At 33.8% G+C, this 22,224-nt stretch overlaps 2 protein-coding genes across 5 annotated transcripts in view; one reads left to right on the top strand and one right to left on the bottom strand.

Annotated features, from left to right (window-relative positions):
• Nucleotides 1-22,224, bottom strand: part of LOC114324407 (inactivation-no-after-potential D protein) — a 74,484-nt gene that overhangs the window by 42,453 nt on the left and 9,807 nt on the right. The window lies entirely within an intron of this gene.
• LOC114324406 (uncharacterized) overlaps nt 1-22,224 on the top strand; it is a 75,181-nt gene that overhangs the window by 46,706 nt on the left and 6,251 nt on the right. For all 3 annotated transcript variants that reach the window (XM_050647755.1, XM_050647756.1, XM_028272239.2), the window contains 7 exons: nt 2,181-2,477; nt 4,090-4,414; nt 6,241-6,876; nt 9,885-10,057; nt 13,252-13,570; nt 17,101-17,337; nt 20,947-21,367. In XM_050647755.1, the coding sequence (XP_050503712.1) occupies nt 2,181-2,477; nt 4,090-4,414; nt 6,241-6,876; nt 9,885-10,057; nt 13,252-13,570; nt 17,101-17,337; nt 20,947-21,367 (2,408 nt within the window). The remainder of the gene's footprint in view (nt 1-2,180; nt 2,478-4,089; nt 4,415-6,240; nt 6,877-9,884; nt 10,058-13,251; nt 13,571-17,100; nt 17,338-20,946; nt 21,368-22,224) is intronic.

Genomic DNA, 22,224 nt, shown 5'->3' with positions numbered 1-22,224 from the left:
AATTTGTTTGAAAATGAATCATGACGCATGGGCAAAGATAAAATGGAACAACTATACCTCTCCCTCCCATGTTACATAAACATTGTTATATCTATGCATTTTTGTTTTAATGTATTCGGATGTATTTTTTATTGATTCTTAAGCAGCAGCTTTAATTCTAGAAATAAAAATATAGATTTAGAATATTCCAGAAGATTTGAATTTGGCGTGCATAAGCTGTATCCACAAAAAAGGAGACAAAAAAGAAATGTAAAAATTACAGGGGTATAAGGGTTATTAGCTCACTGGGGAGGTTGTACGGTCGGTTGATAAAAGAACGAATCGAAAACCAATATGAGGAAATAGAAGATCAGAGTGGATTCCGTGCTGGCCGATCATGTGTACCGTTGTGGCCGATAATATATTTGTACTTCAACAAATTATAGAGAAACTAACAGCCAGAAATTTACCTACTCATTTAGTGTTCGTTGTCTTAAAACAAGGTCTATGATAGAGTACCCTTAAAAATATTATTTGAAATATTGAAGAAGGCAGGCCTAAGTAATGCATACATCAACGCTATTGCGAACATGTACATAAATGCAAAAAGTGCCGTTAAAATGGAAAATAAAATTTCAAACGCGTTTCCTGTAACAAAAGGTTAAGACAAGGATGTTTTTTGTCCCCAACTCTATTCAAAATCTATATTCAGGAAGCATTAAACAACTGGAGGAGAAAATGCACAGGAATGGGAATATAACTTGAAAACAAGTACATAACAAAATCTTTTCTTCGCAGACGATCAAGTAATTATGGCAAATGATGAAGAAGACATGGATTATATGATTCGAAAGTTAACCGAAGAATACGAAAATTGGGGACTCACAATCAATATAAACAAAACAGAATATCTTAGAATAAAGGACGAAGAAAGAGACCCACAACTTTCGATTAGAGATACCTATTAGATTAGAGAATTTAAATACCTAGGGACAGTCATAGCGAAGAAAGAAACATCGAAACGGGACATCCAGCAGAAAATACAACAGGGCCAAAATGTGGTACAAACACTAAACTAGTTACTTTGGCCTCCTAAAATTAGTTTACAAACCAAAATGACAATCTACAAATCTGTTGTAGAACCAATTTTGACATACGGATCTGAATGTTGGCAAATGACAATGAGTGAGAAGAGAAAACTGGAAGTAGTAGAAATGGACTATCTAAGAAGAGCGTGTCGGATATCTAGACTTGATCGCATCCCAAATGAAGAAATAAGAAGAAGAACAGGAAGGATCTACAATACCGTAGATACAATAGAATCCAAACACCTTTAATGGACGGGCATGTAATGCGAATGAATGATAAACGATGTGCAAAACAGGACTTAAACTATGTTACATGGTATAGAAGAAGGAGAGGAAGATCAGCACTGGAATGGAGAGAAGGGATCAGACGAATAATGAGAGATAGAGGAAGAATGGACCGACCGAAAAAGATGGAAATCGAAATGCGGGATGCGGCAGAGGCTGTATTACCCCCTTAGAGAGATCTAGAACAGAGGATTTAACGCACTTTCGTAATCAAGTAAACAAACTTTATTAAATTTCTGGTATTATTCTGGTATAAAGCAGAAAGTCACAACTACACAAAGCAGCAAAATTAACGCACCACCTTAAAAATGGGACGTTTTTGATGTCTCGAATGTCCTACACCTGTTGGCCGATTTTAGTGATTTTTCAATATGTTATAGCCTTATTTGTTAAGAATATCGATGTAATACTATAGTCGCTAGACAAGTAAATGTCATTGTATACCGAGTGTAACAATCATACTGTGTTTCTTTCTCAAAGTTCGGAACATCCTGTGGAATATTCTAGCATATATAAAATATTGAAATTAAAACTCAATGAATAATAAAAAAGTTAGGTACGTTAACAACTAGCCATGTTTTTTCATAAATTGCCATTTTCTGCTTAGTTTAATCAACAAGCCTAAATAAGCTAGAAATTAATAATTTGATAGATGTCAAATTGTTAACAGTCAAAAACTATCTAAGTCCTTCGTAGGTACGTAGTACGTACTCCGTAGCTAAGTCCTTTGCTGTAAGGGTTCCTTAATAATTAGTGTTTACATATACATAGTATTACCACATATACCTACCTAGTTTATATATAATATATTATATACTATCATTTTAGCTCGAGGCTCAGAATATCCAGATAATTCAGTTACTTCTCATTTGTTTAGTGGTAAAAAGCCTGACACAGCATTTCAGAGATATCGCAATAGTCGACTAGGTGGCGAACATCATTCAGAGATTTCCGGAAGGACTTTGAGTGAATGTTTAGACGAATGCTTGCGTCAACCGAGTTTTCAGTGTAGATCTGCAGAGTATAGTGACCGATACCGAACATGTCGTTTAACTAGGTATAACCAAAGAGATGGGATGAGAATTATATACGATGCTGATTATGATTACTATGAAAATTTAATGCGTAAGTCCAATTTTTTTTTAATTTTTAAATCTTATGCTTTTTTATCGGAGAAAATATCAACGTCAAAAATATCAAACAAAATTTATATTTTGTCACTGGTTCATGTTTGTTTTTATTTATAATTTTGAGGTTCGATTATATAGAAATATGTTATTCTTTAGTATCACATAAGCACCTGCAAATAGGCAATTTATTCGTAGCATGCATAGCGGGTACGTGTTAAAACGGTCAAACATTTGTTTAAAGCTTTGTTTAACAAAAAACAAATTCATTTTTACCAATGCACATAATCAAAACCGGTATAATTTGACTTTCAAAAAATGCTGCAAGCAGAATTGCTATTTTATTTTTTAATCAAAAGTTCCAAAACCGATATAGGTGCAGGGGCTGGAATATATGGCATGACATAAAACCAAGGACGGAAGTCCGGGTATGTCTAGGAACATATGCGACCGTATTTCAAGCCGAAGTAGCTGCTATACAAAGGTGCGCTATGGAACTAATCAGCCGAAATCTAGATAACGACTCCATCGTTATCTATTTAGATAGTCAAGCGGCTCTAAAGGCTCTCAGTTCGGTGCAGGTCGATTAATGGCTGGTATGGAATTGTTTGAATGTCCTCTCTCAGGTGGGAAGTCGAAACAGGTTGACACTTGCCTGGGTGCCTGGATATAAGGGTCATCGTGGCAACGAGCAGGCCGATGAATTGGCCGAGAAAGCGCATCTACGCCATTGGTTGGTCTGGAACCCTTCTTTGGAATCGCAAATACGATAAAAAGACCAGCTATACACAAATGGGTGCAACAGAAGTCTTTTGAATGGTGGAACAACTCCCCAGGACAGAGGCAGGCCAAACAGTTCAGCAAAGGACATTCAGCAGCAGTGTCAGAATGATAGTGGCTCTGCTGGCTGGACACTGTAGACTCAATAGACACTTAAGTCTCATAGGCCTGACAGAAGAGGACACCTGTCGGTTATTTCTGGAAGAAGAGGAAACCGCTCTACACGTTCTGTGTCATTGCGAAGGTCTCGCAAGAGTGCGGTTTCTAGAACTCGGGGAGGAAAAACCGCAAGCACCAGGCTACATGAAAAGGCCACTATTAAGGCTGTTGAGTCTCGTTAAGAGGACCAAGCTGGATGAAGTGCTTTAAAAGAAGGGTAAACACAATAGATCTATAAAGATCGCAGTGTATCAGGCTCTATTGGCCGCCCCATTTTCTACATTCTACATTCATTCTACATGCATAGCGGGTACGTGTGAAAACGGTCAAACAGTTGTTTATAGCCTTGTTTAACAATAAAAAAATTAATTTTGACCAATGCAAATAATAATCAAAACCGGTATAATTTGACTTGAACTTTCAAAAAATGCTGCAAGCATAATTGCTATTTTATTTTTTAATCAAAAGTTATTCGGGTTTAAAAATTACAATTTTTCTTAATCAAATTACAAAAAGTTCTATCTTGTTTGATTTTTTCCGAAATTGACTCCCCTACATAATATGTAACAGTTCACTAGTAACTTTATTTCGCAGATTTACCCACTTCGCGGATCTCCCTGTTCTCTCCTACTACATATTACTGCATTTTTAGTAGATTTATTTTTTTTCAGTTGGAGATAATGATAGTAGTCAAAGACCCATTGATGTCAATAGACCTTATGAAAATACACCACCTGAACCAGGTCATTATGGTAACAAACATCCTGAATATCCTGACCAAGATGGATATCGTCCATTACCACCACCCAACAGATTTTTTCCACCTGGAAATACCTATGACGACCCCTACCACAAAAAAAGACCAACGTATCATTCTCAAGATAATGGCGAAGGAAATTATTTCAATTATCCATATAATTTCAATCCACAACGAGGAGGTCCTGGTTTGCCATATAAACCAGATAAATATCCTAACTACTTACCAGAAAACAATAGGTACTATTATTTATTTATTTATTTATTTAGCGTATGGCTTACATACCAGTTAACCTTACAATTAAATATTATACAATACATTACAGATGAACACTTTTTTTTTGTATATTCTATTGACTCTTCGGTTTTCATTACGAAGTAATGAAACGGTTTCAGTTGGTTAGCTCGCAGTTGGATCCAATTTTTTAAAGGCTGATTTTTTAAAGTCAAGGTTTTCGACAGTCTCTATTAATTTGTGGCGTCACGATGTTGTGTAAGAGTGCGTCGGTCACCACTTTCGGGAAATTGTGCGTATAAGTCTTCACATATTTCAGTTTATACGGGCACATATATTCTGTGTGATACTCCTTAGGGATGGCTTCCTTTGCAGCGCTTATTACTGCAATTACACATTTTTCGTGATTTTTACTGGTTGGTGGGATCCAGGTCAAGGTAGTTGTTCAGAGAACTTCTTCCAGTTCACTTTTTTACGATTCCACCTAGGTTGATGATATGATCTACTTATTGGGATTGATATGACCATGGTGATAAACACAGGACAATGTTTAGTATGTGGGAAGTCTGTAAGGACACTTTTCGCAGTTGTTAGTGGTCTATCATTGGTATCTTTTGAGAGAAAGCATCACCAATCAGCCTATCGCGTCCACTGCTGGACATAGGTCTCACTCAGTTCGTTATTTCCAGTGTTCTCTACACTGGGCCGCTTGTAGCCTGTTTCCTGCTACTCTTTTGATATCATAGGTCGTCCTTGGCTTCTTTTATAGTTTCTGGGCCTCGTTTCCATGATTCATCTTGTCCACCTCCCATGTCGTGTTCTAGCTAAGTGCCCTGCCCAGTTCCACTTAAGCGTCTTGATTCTTTAGATGACGTCTTGAACTCCTGATCTTTGTCTGATTTGTTGGTTTGTTATGTGGTCCCGAAGGCTCACGTTCAACATTCCACGTTCCATGGCTCGTTGTGTAACTCTGAGTTTATTTGCGGATTTTTGTGTCAATGTTAAAGTCTCTGCATAAGTTTGTAACGGGCAAAACCCATTGGTATAAATCTGTCACTTGAGACACATGGGAATTGAACTTTTTAGAATATGGCTTAGCCTTGCCAAATGCTGCCCATGTCAAGCCTATTCGCCTCTGTAATTCATGTGTTTGATTGTCTCTGCTTATTTTGATCGAGTGTCTCAGATATTTGTAAGTGTCTGTTTGTTGTTTGGTATTATTGTTAATAGTTATATTTCCACTCATTACGCATAATTTTAGTTTTCTCATAGCTTATTTTTAATCCTGCTCTTTCAGACAGGGTTTTAACCGAATGTATCATAGAAATTATACCTTGCATGTTGTATGCGATTAATACAATATCATCTGCAAACTTCAAATGATTTAATCTTTCTCCATGTATATTAATGCCCATATCTTGCCATTGAGTATTCTTAAATATTGACTCTAGAGCTGCCGTGAACAATTTTGATGAAATAGTATCTCTTTGTCTTACTCCGCGGCCTAATCTGAATTTTTCTGTGTCTTTGTGTGGTCGTATATTTGATGTAGCGTTCTCATATATAATTGATGGATTCGACCGTTCTCATATATGTTTTTAATTAATGATATATGTACCTGTAATCTATTCGGCTTTGCTTTAGGGTTTCCAATACTGTTTCAAACTCTACAGAATCAAAAGCTTTCTCATAATCGAAAAATGCAAGAACCAGTGGTATGTTGCACTCGGTTATATTGAACCAGTGCTATATATGAGAAAGCATAGATGTGGGTTATATTCTTTTCTCCATCTAATTAACTTCATCTATCGATTTAATTTGTGTTTTTTAGGTACTATCCACCACAATATCACAATAATAAATATTATCCACCACATTCTTATAAACACCGTTATCCATATGAAGACAAATATGGTGATATATATCCATATAGACGAGGGAACATGAACGGAGACAGATATGGTGACAATGATGGTTTATCCAAAAATTATTTTCCATATGACGGCTATAGAAATCAATTTAATAAGAACCGATACGAAAATGGCAATGTCATTCGTAGCCGATACGGCTCTCCTAACCATAATTTATACGCAGATAGATACTATCCATATAACGATGAAGGACGCAGATATGGACCTGATAATCAGTTTGATGATCAATTCAAAAATTTTGGAGGAAAAAGATGGCCATATATACCCGATAAACGACCCCGTCCTGAGAATCCATACATCCAACCTTTTGTAGATCGAAGAAGACCTGTGTCACCAGGACCGGACGGACCAATATATGATAATAGACCTTACAGCCTTAAATGCGATAACGAAAAAGATCTCTTTAAACAAATGGGTTATCGTCAACGAATGAAGAAGGATTTCGTACGAAAGGTGTCTTTTGCACGATCTTTAAGAGATTGTGAATTGGAATGTATTAATACAAGAGAATTTGGGTGTTTATCGTTTAATTACAGGTAAAATATCTTATATTATTATTTATAGTTTCTTCCTTCTGCTCTTCCACTATCACTCCTATTTGAAATTTATTAGAAAATTAAATACAATTCCTATTTTAATTAATTCGAATAGAATTAAAAACAAACAAAAAATATAGAAAAACAAGGAAGACGAAAACACCCAGGTAATTACACAGTTTACTGTAATAAAACAATTCAAAATGATTGAACAAAATAATAAACAATATTTTAAATCTAAGATTTTTCGTCAAAAGAAACTGTTTTCTGGTTAAATCCTGAATCTCTCGCTTTAACAATTAATAAACACGGAGACGGCGACTATAGAAGAAAGCAGAAAGGACAACGGTCACGTATCTACTTTCTTTTCGTCTAGGAAAAATGCCGAAAGACAGTTTCGAGTACTCAAATATCTGAGTAAAGACTTCTGAGTAAAATCTGAGTAAATTCTTCTTTACTCAGATTTTTGAGTACTCGAAACTGTCGGCATTTTTCCTAGACGAAGAGAGAGTAGATACGTGACCGTTGTCCTTTCTGCTTTCTTCTATATTCGTAGTCTCCGTGATAATAAATTTTCAAAGCCGAAGATTCAACATGTAACCAAAAAGCAGTTTCTTTTAACGAAAAATCTTAGATTTAAAATATTGTTTATTATTTTATTTCAATTATTTTTAATTATTTTATTACAGTAAACTTTGTATCTGGGCCTTTTCTTCTTCCTCGTTTTACGAGAGATGTCGCTGTTTTGCGTCTCAAATGTGGAATTTCTGCATCGCAGTGATTTCCTTTAAAAGGCAGGCGTGTTGCTTTTTGATTCAGAGTTGTGACTGCATAGCTCCACCGATGAAGCGTGAGATGCAGTAATAGCTATCTGGAGATGGTGGTCCAACTCTGAGTCAAATAGAAACAAAAAATATAGAATTTTATTTTTAAGAGGCTACAGTAGCGCGTCATCAAAACGGAAAAACAGCTTTGATTTTCAATATTTTGTTGAGATATTTGGCAGAAATATTCGTAATATAGTAAAGAATGGCGGTATAGAGCCCAATTTCATAAATATGTTAGTATGTATGTGGAAATTACTCTATAATTAAATAAAATATTACAAAAACGAGCCTGTACCGCCATTAAGAAGAACACAAAAATACACTTTCTTCAAATAAACTTTTTTATCCCATGTCTAGATTTTGTCTCACATTGGAACAACTTAAATTGTTTATCTATAATAAGAAATAGAAAATATTATAACTAATAACTGATTAGGTAACATAAAGAAATAGTACCTCATTTGGAAAAACCTGCGTCGTTTTTTTAAGTGTAATAGCACAAATCTCTTATGTGTTCTGCAATCTATATCGATATCTGTTCAGTGTTGCAGTAGTGTATTATTTTCTAAGATATTAAAATTGATTAGTGATGATCCATAGGGAACTAGTGGTTTTTTTATATTTAATTAATTATAGTTTTGTGTAATAGAACTAAGTTGTCAGACTATTTGAAAACATAGATTATTATTAATTATTGTGAGTTTAGTAGGTAAGTATATTTTACCTAAAACTATTTCGAATTCTAATGAGAATAGGTATATATAAAGTATATGTAAAATACACGCTCTTATTAAAATTTTCACATATTTTGGTTTATTCTTATAAATATTTTTTACTTATAATAAAATTGTTTTCTATTACTTCCATTTAGCGCGCCCATGAGCATATTGTCACAATATTGAGCCTTCATCTTAGTGTCAAATATATGTCAAATACTGCCGATGCCCTATTGCCAAAGTTTCGCAGAACTTTCGAAAAAGTGTGTGCTACTGTCTCCCGAAGTAATATTGATGACGCGCTTATGCGGCCTCTTAAGATATCTGTATAATTTTGATTACATATATGTCAAAATATTAATTAGATTTTTATTATCACTCAGGATTTTTATTTCAGTTCAGGAATATTTTTGACTTTATCTAGTGTTCCATAACTAACGTTAAAACGAAATAAATAAAATTCAAATTTGTTTAATATAATTTGTTCAATATATTGATCAAATACCTTCGAAAATTATTACACGTATAAAAAAATCGATTAAATCAATTAAAACAAAACCTAACAAAGTTTCCCTAGCTTTAACAAATACTTCTTATCTACATGGGCTGCCAAAATATCCTTGGCTGTGGTTCTACCGATGAATGATAAACTTATTTGTAAGTACTTACAAATACTACAAAACTCAAATACTGCAAACTTCCAATCAATAAATATTCAATAAATATCCTATATCAAAATCATCATCATCATCATCACACAGCCAAATTTGTCCACTATCGGACATAGGCCTCCTCAAGATGTCTCCACCCTTCTCTGTCTTGCGCAGCTGCAATCCAGTTTGTCGCTATTCTTTTAATGTCGTCGGTCCATCTGGTGGGTGCTCTTCCACGATTTCGCTTGTCTACCCTTGAACACCACTCTAAAATCTTCTTTCTTTGTCCATCTGTTGTCTCTCTTTGCGACGTGTCCTGACCATTTCCACTTCAACTTCGTAATGCGTTTTATGATGTCTTCCACTCTAGTTCTTCGTCGTAACTCATCATTTCTTATTCTGTCTCTCAAAGTTAGGCCAAGCATGGATCTTTTCATTTTTCGTTGGACTACTTGTAATTTTTTATTGATGATTTAGTCAATGTCAGTGTTTCAGCTCCATAAGTGAGCACCGGAAGTGCGCATTAGTTAAATGCTTTTCTTTTTAGCTTTATTGCGATGTTTTCCTTAAACACGTCTCTTAGTTTGCCATACGCTGCCCATCCTAAAGATATTTTTATAGATAATTCGCTTGTTTGGTTGTCTCTACTTATTTGTATTTCGTGGCCCAGATAGATATATGTATTTGTTAACTGTTTCGATATATCGATTTTCTAGATCAAAATATTAATCCTTAAATATTTAATAGTACTCAATTAAAGATATTTTTGTTAATATGTTAACTTGATTTACTAATTCACACTAACCTTTAAGAGATATTCTACCCGAAGAGAGGCATGAAGGCTATAGCATAAAGAGGAGTAACTGTGAGTTAAGTGATCGAGATAGCAGAGATATGGAGCTTGATAATGTACCATATCTCGACAAAAAGGATAATTACAATTACTTCGAAAGAACAGTTAAGGCAGAAGATGATTGTTTGGACGGTAAGTAAAATAACGTTCTTCTTCTTCTTACGATGCTTTATTTAAGGACATTGGCCATTACATTTGCCCATTTAATCTTATTTGCAGCTGCCCTGAATAGTTCTATGAAGGTCATATTCGTCCATTGTCGTAGGTTTTTAAGCCAAGAGTTGCGTCTTCCTTTTGGTCTCCTTTTACTATTGATTTTGCCTTCGATTATAAGTTGGAGCAGTTTATACTTTTCGTTTCTTACGATGCGACCAAAATATTGTGTTTTCCATTCTTTTATTATAAGTATAAGCTCTCTTACCTTATTCATCCTCCGCAAGACTTCCGCATTTGTCGTATGGCTCATGTAGGATATTCTGAGAATTTTACGGCAGCACCAGAGTTCGAATGCATGGATTGTTTTTTGTGTGGCTTCTGTCATTGTCTAGGCTTCAACACCATAGAGCAAGGTGGAGAAAACATTGCACTTAAGTATTCTAGTTCTCAATGAGATACCCGGCTGGCGGTTGCATAGAACTTTTTGAATTTTCTAAAACACTGTATGTGCCTTTTCCAGACTCTGTATGTTCTTATCTCTAGTGACTCACTATTTACTACTCACTCACTAGTAGTGAGTGGTCCCAAAGTTCATCAAGGTTACTTCCAAGGTACGTTATTCTTGTTACTCTTTCCAGATCTGTTCCGTCGACAGTAACTTTCACCCTTCTGTTTTGGTGCTTGCTGATGACCATCGTTTTTGTCTTGTTTGTATTCAATTTCATTTCAAATTCTCTACAGGCTGTCGTTACTCGGTCTATTAGGCGTTGCAGTGCTTCAGCATTATCTGCCAGAATGACCGTGTCATCAGCGTATCGCAGGTTATTTATACATTGCCCGTTTATAATTATACCATCCGAGGTGCCTTCCAAAGCTTTCTTAAATATCTTCTCAGAGTAAACCTTGAACAGCAAAGGTGACAGGACACATCCCTGTCTTGCTCCCTTCTCGATATTGATTTTTCCAGATGTTTCGCTTTTTATTCTGATTTTAGCCTTTTGTTCTTGGTAGAGGTTTGAAATGATCCTTAAGTCTTTGTCGATATTACATGACCTTAAAATATCTATCAGTTTATCATGTTTCACCAGGTCAAAAGCTTTCTGAAAGTATAAAACACAAGTATACATCAGAATCGACATCTCTACATCTTTCAACTAGCACACGTATTTAAAAAAGTGCTTCTCTTGTTCCGAAGCCATTCTTAAAACCAAATTGAGTTTGACCAGTGTGTTCGCCTAGTTTATTGTATACTCTATTGTGTATTATTCTTAGAAAAAGCTTCAGCGTATGATTCATCAGGCTTATGATGAATAAAATAACGGTAATAGGCCAGAATTCCTAAATGTAGGGTGCGGCATTAGTCCAATGCGTAGGACGTCCAATTATTCGAGATACGAATAAAATGTATCTAGGTAAAAGTTGGGGCCTAAATAGGATCATAATTTAAAGATATTTACAAATATACCCGGCCACCCGTATTGACAGGGTGAAATAAACTTATCTTTTTTATATTGGAATATGATATCTTGTATATTTTTACATTTTTTTATTTTTCTTATTGTTTTCTTTCTTGAAATATAAGGTTTTGCAATGTTATAGGAGGTTAACGTATGGTCCTATCCTATGTACCAACTTTTACTTAAATACATTTTTCGCAGCTCTTACGACAAACGATGTGTACCTAATTGGACTTAATGCCGCGACGCACATATCCGCACCGCGCCCTCACCGAGAAGAGACAGCGACATGGATGTGATGTGGTGACAGAGCATTTCTACGGTGCTGACGCGGTGCGGTACTATGTATCCCCACACATATATAATACTGTGGTACTACTACTTACTTTTTACATTAACAATGTATAAAACCATTTTCAATTTCGTTGCCACCCGAAAATTCCGCAGCAGCATTATATTCTAGTTCAATCAGAGAGTGCTGGAAGAGTCCATACCGGTTCCAGGGCTTTTTTGACCTTCATCAGTAGACACATATTTTCTTCTCTCTGATGATTGAACTAGGATACTTCGGCGCGTGCCGTCCCAGATTGCAACGAACGAAATGGCTGGGGTGTCGTAACGACATCTGCTAAGAAACAAACTAAATTATCAGTCTAATAATACATAAACCGACAATAAAAATCGTTCTACATACCACCAGATTGAAAACAGTGGAAAACTTCTCTGGTAACAACCTCCCAGGCTTTTAAAAATTATAAGCCATGCGGGTGCCAAGACGATTAGAAGATGAGGAAATTTTAAAATTTATAATTCACGTCCCATCTGCGCAGCGTAGTAAAGCTCCAACGAGAAGGTTTCCTACGTACTCCCAAAAAAATATACCTATATAATGCGAACCGAAAATGCTGCAGCATTATAGTTTTCCACTGTTTTCAATCTGGTGGTATGTAGAACGATATTTATTATTGTCGTGTCACAAATAAGTGTGTTGTTAATGCCTTTCTGGTCCAAATCAATTAAAACTCAGTTGTTCAGCTAAAATTATATTAAAATCAAACAAACGGTGATTCAACCATCATAAGTTGTTTACAATAACATCATATTACCTATACCAATACATTTCTACAACTCAAGTATCTAACAATAACCAAATACTAAATTCACCTACACTACATTTATACCCGACATAATATTGGTTGCGTTCGGACGACCACATGCAGCGGCTGACTGTCAGCAGAAATCGGCTGAGTGGTTGTATCCAGCGCTGATAGGGAAAGCTTAGTAAATCTCTCAGCGGCTGACTTCCAGCGGTGTCGTCTAAACGCTACCGCTGGCTCAGCTGTCCAGCCGCTGTGGTCGTCCGAACGCACCCACTGGGTGTCAGTCATGTTTCCAATTCAGGGTCAAATGTCAGTGTCTTCGTCTCGGGTTAATACCATTATTATATTTTGATACAGTTATTTAAAACTTAAAACATATTTTATATAGAGTGTCCTAATTATATTACAGTAGGTTTATGTGTATTATTAGATTGAGAACTTAGTTTGTATCTTACTTTTTCTATCTCGCCATAGCACGTCCCATAGCACTATGCCGTGTGTCGGCTCGGGATCGGTGCGGATGTGTGCGTCCCGGCCTTTACTCGCACTAATGGCGCACCCTGTATCTGTTCCTGTTTACCTATTAGCTATTTATCAAGTTTAATTTTTATAGTGAGTCAGATCTGTAATGAAGATGGAATGGAATTTACATTAAAGACGCCTGGAGGTTTTTATGGCAAAATCTATACATACGGAAATTACGATCGGTGTTTTTTTCGTGGAAATGGAGGAACGTTAAATGTACTACGCATAAGTGCGGCTCAAGGATTTCCGGAATGCGGAACCCAAAGATATGGAGACATCATGACTAACATTGTAGTGGTTCAATTTAGCGATTTTGTTCAGACTAGAAAGGATAAGAGATTTAATTTAACCTGTTTATTTAAAGGTCCTGGAGAAGCAATTGTATCTTCTGGTTTTATCGGTGCTGGGTAGGTATACATCTTTTACATATTTGTTTTAGTTTAGTCGTTTTTAACGATATAATAATACAGGCCCGAGTCATTTTTGAGGTCGTTATTTTTATAGATGATCTTTATATTTCATGATCCATTCAAAAATGCAACCCATTTTTCTCAATCATGTTAGGTTTATTCACTACATATTTTAAATTTTCGGAAAGTCAATTAAATAAATAAATGATAGAGCACAAGAATAATTAATATTACAGTTATTATTTGAAAACAGATTTACATTTTAATAATACCTTAAATACATTTAGCTAAATATTAATTTCAATCTTTTTTACAACAGCTACATGCCATAAATAAATATGTTGCTGGTTAGGTGCAGTTCCTTTTATCCTTAATTAAATATTTGGTATAATAAATACTACTCATCTGACTATGTTATACTTTATTTATCCGGTCTTCGAACTATTAATATATAGAACAACAATGTATCAACCTGCTCCAAGGCATGTTGCAATACTACTTACAATACATATAATAAATACGTATACATATAATACAATACAATACGCAATACATATAATAAACGATAAAACGAAGAAAACTCGAGTATTTGGGTCACCTGATGAGAGGTCATAAATACGCATTACTTCAAAATATAATGCAAGGAAAACGGAATCCAGGCCGTAGAAGAATGTCATGGTTGCGGAATTTGAGAGAGTAGTTTGTGTGTGTGTTTGAGCATTATTGGCTTCGGAGTCAATGTCCATTCGCCAGAGAGAGTGGTTTGGCTGCACCACTAATGAACTTTTTAAGTCAGCTGTAAACAAAGTCAGGGTAGCCTTGATGATTTCCAATCTCCGATAGGAGTGTCACAAGAAGAAGAAGAAGAAGACATATAATAATAAACTATATCAAAGGAGGTTCCTTTTACTGCATTGTTCCGGTCAATATTTACTTGATTATTGACATTGTGTACGTGAGGATTAAATATATGATATACTGAGTTTTATAATATTGTACTACATACACTACTTTATTTACCAGCATGTTCTGGGGTGTTTTTCACCTGTAACGTCCCTCTTAAGACAGGCAGCATTAGCTTGCAAACGCATTTATATCCCATTGGTTCTGGTATCTATCTTCCATTACTCGAATCTCCTACCTGATAGAAGCCATTCTCTTATTCTTCACTATAATCCCCCTAGTTTTCAGGGAAGTAGTCCAAATGTGAGCTAGGAAAGTAAATCTTTATAGACATACATGCGAGAAGATCATTGAAGTTCTGAAGGAGTTCCTCTATAGGACAAACTCATAATCCTTGCTTCTATACTTGTCCAGAAAGTTTGTAATAATAGACTTCAATGAAAACCAAGAATTTCTCTTTTGTCTACATACTTTCATTGAATGCTCGAGTCTTGCTCGAGCTCCCAAATCTGAGGGCCATCAAAAGCTTATTAGCTTGGCTTCACTAATAATACGTGGGAATTTTTCTCTCAGAAATGCAAAAGGTCTAGTTTCTTTGTAAATTGCTTTGACAAACTTTTTCATGAGGCCAAGTTTTATATGGCAGAAGTAGAATTTTTTGAGGATCCACTAGAGCTTTTGAGAAAACGTTGTGTGAATCAGGTTCGAGATTAGGTCTTACTTTCCAGGCGCGTTTCACGTAATGCTGTTCGTCTGCTCTGCTATCTTAAAGATACAGGAATAAGATACTTGGTATAGCCACCTTGTAGACCCAACATAATGAACACTGAAATCAAAATAGCGTCAATTAGCATTGCAGGCTTCCAACATATGTTTTGCAACATATGTGAGGTGCAAGATGCTTTTGGTCACCAAGCTTAAGATCAAAGGGTATTTTTGATGTCCGATCTAATTTGTAACTTTACCACAAATGCACCAAAACCAAACGGGGTGATTCTTGCATTTTCTATTTTCATTTTGTAGGAGACACTCAAGTACTGTGTACAAACAACTTGTGAAACTTATGTTCTATGCACAATGCTATTTGTATCAAATATATCTGCCGCTCTTCTGCCAACTAAAATATCTGCCAACTAAAAATATCTGCCGCTCTTCGCCAACTTGCTCTCATTCGTACAACGTCATGCATATCCAATATTCATGACGTATACGGTATAAATGTAATCTCCTTCTCACATGCATCTTTCAGTGCGTCACAGTTTTTCGATTTCTTTCTAACGCATTGAGTTGCAAGTGACAGAAAAAAAGGTACGTCCGTGATTAAAATCATTTATAACATTTATTCTAGTTGTTGATAGATGGCGCTATAATCGAACAAAAAATTATTTATATAATATATAGATATAGTCTATACAACTATAATCTGTACAATTTATAAGACTATACAAATCAAAGAACATACCCTTTTATAAACGAAATAAATACAATTGATTTGTTTTTATACCAATTTACGATTACGATTCTGACAAGTGTCAGATTTAACTAAAATGTCATGCTATGATATTCTATTCATTCTTAAAATCATAATTACGACAGTAATGGCACACTGAAAAGCTGAGAAGAACTTTGAATTATAGTCGTATACAGTCCGTCTAATTTACTTACCGTTGCACGTCATTATCTACGTTAGAGATCTAAGTTGACATTGTTGCCCAATTACAAAAAATTCTTGAATTCATTTTAAATCAAATACATCACACAATTTTTGCGGAAGTGGATTATACAGCAAAACAAATGAATATTCAATGTAAATAAATAAAAACTTTAGAAATAGAAAACAAGAATTAAGTTATAATCTTACGTTAAAGTACATAATAAAAACAGTAAATATAATGAAACAAATACTTATAGTAAAGAATATAAACAAATATGAAGTGTCATCACCGCAACTGTCAAATAAATGTTACCAATGTATGCCAAAATATCACCTTTGTTCGATTATAGTTACAGTGTATTCCGAACAAATGTGCTTCGTAAAAACGCTTTATAATCCATTTATACAAATTAAATGAAACATATTATTGTGTAGGTATTTCTTTAAGTTAAGAATAATAGAAATCTTTAAATATTATTTCTACGCGTATATAATAAAATATGTCTAGTGGCTGTAATGCCAGTGTACTCGGCAAAGTGATTCTAAAAGAAACACACCTACCGCCTAAATATTTCGTGTTGGTATCATGTAACGTCACGGGCTATGACGCGGATGACGTGCAACGGTAAGTAAATTAGATGGAGTATAGATATGTAATAGGTAAATACCTAAATAATTTCTTTTCCGATTATAGCGCCATCTATCAACAACTGGAATAAATGTCATAAATGTGTATGTATCACGGACGTGCCTTTTTTCTGTCACTTGTGTCGCACTGAAAAATACCTCTGAGAAGAACCATATAACATTTTCAACAATAGTATACAAAATAAATGTATTGCTAATGTATATAACTAGAGGTATACCTTTGAATGAAAACTTTGTTTATTACATATTTGTATATTTATATTAAATTACACTAAGTGTTATTAAAGAATGGTTTTACAAAATGTTAAAATTTCCCTTTTAGCTCTGGTAGTCCGATACCAATAGAATACCTGCCTGCTGAAAATACTCTCGGTTCAAAAGTTCGTTTAATGATTTTGTACCAAGGTCGGCCTACAACAACAATAGCTGTGGGTGATCCCCTTACTTTCAGATTAGAAGCTCAAGACAACTATGGTTTGGTCCCAGATATTTTTGCTACGAATGTCATAGCCAGAGATCCATATACCGGAAGATCAGTTCAACTTATTGATCGATTTGGGTAAGTATTTTATTATAATTATATCGAATAAAAAAAATTTAAACTCGAAGTATTCGAGAAGAACTGTTAGACAGATTAAATATACAAAATTCTCGCACATTCGTTAAAAAATTGAAAAAATCTAACACACACATTCGTTAAAGAAAATCGTGGGGCACGTCTTCATCGAATAAACGGTTTAAGGATAGGTAGATACTTTTTTACTTTTCGCGCCTCACGCTTTTCGTTAAACAATGTGTTAGATTTTTTCAATTTTTTAACGAATGTGTGAGATTTTTATATATTTAATCTGTCTAACAGTTTTTTTTCGAATAATCCTTCGAGTTTGAATTTTTTTTATTTTTTGCTTTTTAGTTGATTTTTTATAATATTTTTAATTTTAGTCACTCGTAACTAAAGAAAAGCATTTCTTAATTTTTTTATCTTTTGCTTTTTAGTCTTACACTTTTCAAACATTAAAATATATCGTCATGTTTAAAAAAAGGATGTATATGATAGACACATTTTTTGCATTTATTTCAACATTTGATACATACATTGTACATTTTCTGTAATTTCTTCATACATTTCTTAAATTAAAATCATTTTTTACACGTATTACATTTTTCGCAGTCTTTCCATCTCTTCTAATGCTTTACGGTGTAGACCCTGTTAATTTCTCGCGAATTACAAATTCTATAGTTAATTGTAGCACGAAACATTTCTACCGGTAGTTTTTCTAAGACTACGTTAAAAACACGAATTTTTTTAATTCGAGTTTTGGTTGAAGTTTTGATTCGTATCGTATTGAAATTTGACACGAATATAAGCGCCGATGTTTACATAAACAAAGGTATGAGCATTCAAAATTGTCGCCGCTTAGGATGTTTATAAACATGATGTACAAAACATGAAAAGTAGTGATTTTAAAATTTTATGAAGCGTAACGTAAACAACGTAAAAAGTGAAGTTATGTATAGTTCATATAATTAGCTACAATCTGTAAAAGTTGCAAGTTTCTACATTGTAAAAAACAAGAGAGCTTAAGCATTTTCCATTAAAATAGTTTTTTTTTATTTAAACAATTATTAATAAACATAAAGTTTTTTTTATTGACTATTCGTGCACTGTTCCCGCGAATGCATGTGTCTGCAAATTTTCATTCATTTGCATTGAAGAAAAGGCATAGCCCGATCAAGGAACACAAAATTTTACGAAAACCTCCAAAAAAATAAAGGAAGGATGAAAATTTGGGAATAGGTAGTTGAAATTGTGTATTATTAAATAAGAAAAAGTTTACAATTCTATATCCCCTCCATTTTACAAAAATTGGGAAATACAGGGTGAAATATTTTTTCTCGGGAGTGAATAGGCCCGGAATAGTTTAAAGTAGAGTGAATAGTTTAAAATAGGCCCGGAATTGGATAAAATAACTAATTCTAAGCAATATAGCGTTTTTTCACTAAGTCAATACTTTTCGAGTTATTTGCGAGTGAATATGTTCATTTTTAACAACAAAAAAAACATGTATTTGGACGATTTTTCGCAGATAACTCAACAAGTAAGTATTCTAGCGAAGAAAATATTCTTAGTAAAAATATAGCTTATAAAAAATTGAAAAAGATGGTGTACGCGTAAGGTCTGCAAACCCAGTAGAAGCATACTTGTAGCTAATGAAAAGTAGGTTCTTCGTCAAATTCCAAATCGAATATTTCAATATGAAATAACTAAAAAACAGAGCAATTTTCGGGGAAAATTCATTACAGCTTTTTTAAAGTGTTTAAAAAAGGTTTATTTTTGTTAAAAAAAACTTCTAACATTAAAAATAAGTGAGTTACGCTCAAAATATTGTTGGTCCCTTTTATTTTTTGGTACAAAAATCGCGAAAATCACCTCCTAATTAGCGCACCAAATAAAATGAATCGTTACCGCTTCGCAAGTTACTTTACTTATGCATTATTTATATTATCCATGTTTCATTGGTTCAAAGTGCTCATTTAAAAAAAATGGGGTTTAAAATAAAACATTTTTTTTATTTTGAAAAAAAAAATGGAATTGTTCATGGAATTACCATAACAATTATTAGTAATACCAAAAATCTTAAACAGTAATAAAATGTACGTTTTGCTTTTCTGAATATTTTTGCTTTTTTGTTTTCTTGTTAGACAAAAATTGGTTATGCTATGGCTGTTCAAAATTTGCCTAAACTCGTGATTAGTTACTCGTTCAAGCCATTTTAACTACAGCTTTTTCAAAAATAATCACTTTGAACCGATGAAACTTACAGATCATATAAATAATACATAAGCAAAGTAACTTGTGAAGTGGTAATGATAAAATTTATTTGTGATGCTAATTAGGGGGTGATTTTCGCGATTTTTTTACCAAAAAATAAAAGGGACCAACAATATTTTGAGCGTAACTCACTTACTTTTAATGTTACAAGTGTTTAAAAAACAAAAATAAACCTTTTTTTAAACACTTTAAAAAAATTAAAATGAATTTTCCCCGAAAAGTGCTCCATTTTTGGGTTATTTCACATTGAAATATTCGATTTGGAATTTGAAGAAGAAAAACCTACTTTTCATTAGATACAACTCTGCTTCTACTGGGTCTACAGACCTCAAGAATACACCATTTTTTTTCCGTTTTTTATAAGCTATATTTTTGTTAAAAATATTTTCTTCGCTGAAATATTTACTTTTTGAGTTATCTCCGAAAATCTGTCCAAAAACATGTTTTTTTTCTGTTAAAAATGAACATATTCACTTGCAAATAACTCGAAAAGTATTGACTTATGGAAAAAACTCCATAGAACAAAAGTTACTTAGAATAAGTCATGTTATCCAATTTTGAACTTATTTTGAATGTATATTTTTCACCTTCGAGAGGGGGTATTCCCCTCCATTTTTGTAAAATGGAGGGGATGTAGAATTGTAAACTTTTTCTTATATAATAATAGACAATTTCAACTACCTATTCCCAAATTTTCATCATTCCTTTATTTTTTTTGGGGTCAGATTGTTCTTTGATCGGGCTAGCAGTAAAATTAACGTCTAAAGATTTGACCCAAACGATTGAACTAAAGAAAAGCGTTTACAAAATGAAATCCAAAGATCCGGGGATCCGAAGATTTCTTGCGTTTCAAATAAATTCTTGTCACAGCCTAAATCCGTGCTTTTTATAATTTTAAAAGAAAATAGAGATTAAATGGATAAACGTGAGGAATTTAAAACTTTTATTCCACTCGTCAATTTATCTACGAGTAGGCAAGACTCACAACGAATTTGATTCCTAGTACTCAATTTTCTGAGTAAACGAAAGTAAATAAACACAGTTTAAGATTTAATTTCATTACAGAGACCACCACCATTTGCTTATTCACATTTTTCTTACAAACTGACGATTTATTTATTGCTCTTAAACCGGTTGAGATATGCAAATGAAATTTGGTAGGTTTTAAGAGAAGTTATTGCGCATTTTTTGATATGCAATTAGGAATTTAATATTCACTATTGGCGCGCATACGGCTAATATGACTCTTATGTGCGCCAATGGTGAACATAAAATTCTTAATTGTAGGTATGTCAAAAAATGCAAATGAAAATGAAAATGTTTTCTTTTTTACAGATGTCCCGTAGATAGTTATGTTTTTCCTGAACTGGACAAAGGTAGAAACAGTGACAGCCTTGAAGCTAGATTTAATGCTTTTAAAATACCTGAGTCAAACTTTTTGGTATTCGAAGCTACCGTACGTACTTGTAGAGAAGAATGCCAACCAGCCTACTGTCAAGTTGGAATAGGACGGACAGAACCTTCATTCGGCAGAAAAAGACGAGATGTTAGTGCTGTCATGGGGGAAAACATCACTAATCAAATCAATGAAAGTTTGGCATCTAACCTAAATATATCAACAGAACTTACGAAGCAAATAAATAATGGTGATAAACAGAAACCAACAGATTATATTTTACAAGACACCTTGGATGATAATAATAACAACTTAAGAAAAACCAACGAAGATGGAGAATTTGTACGTGAAATGATTGAGGTATGTATAAATGTGTTAATAGCTATAATAATGAGCTAATAAATATATTATTCTTTGGTTAAATATTTGGGTATTGTTTTAGACAAATAATAATAGGCGAGCGACAGCAACCCCTAAAATTACGTTATATCGACCACGAAAACCAACTTTAAGGTGAATAACCAATTTTGGTGATTCTTTATGTTTTAGAGGTCGCTGAATATATCAAGTTTATTTTTATCTACAATTGGTGGAACGTGTTTAAAAATCAAATTTTATGCAAAAATGCGAAAAATCAATTTTGATGATTTTTCAAATTTACCTCGCTGTATCTTTGGTTGCTGTAAATATTTCCTTTTGAAAATTTTACTGTGCTATCTTTGAAGTATGTAGTAAATAAAAATCTTTGTCCAAAATGTTAAAACATATTAAAAGAGGAGTTGTTAATTTTTAAACATTTTATCGTCAGATTTCGTTATTTTCATGTTTACTTAAAAAAGTTGAGTGACAAACTTTTTAGTTTATAATTTTAACCAACACAGTAATAAAATATAATTCATGGAGAAGTTTTCTGGAAAATTTTAGGCAAATTTTTGCAAAATATGCAATAGGAAAAAACTTATGACTTTATAGACGAGCGGCACATCCCAAAAATGCTTATTTCTCGAGATACTGTGTGGTGTGATGACCACGGTGTGGTAAATGGTTAATTTTGATCATACTGTATGTTTTTGATGGTGGTGAAAATTAGGTTTATTTTGAATTTTACGTGGGGGAACATTGGCAAAATGGCAATTTTACCCTAAAAATAAGAAAAAAATGAAATCACATTTTTTTGCGCTACAACTCGCTACAACTCTGTTCCGTTTTAATACATT

Source organism: Diabrotica virgifera, chromosome 3 (assembly GCF_917563875.1).
Source record: "Diabrotica virgifera virgifera chromosome 3, PGI_DIABVI_V3a".
NCBI classification, from domain to species: Eukaryota; Metazoa; Arthropoda; class Insecta; order Coleoptera; family Chrysomelidae; genus Diabrotica; species Diabrotica virgifera.
This window is presented reverse-complemented; position numbering and strand designations above follow the sequence as displayed.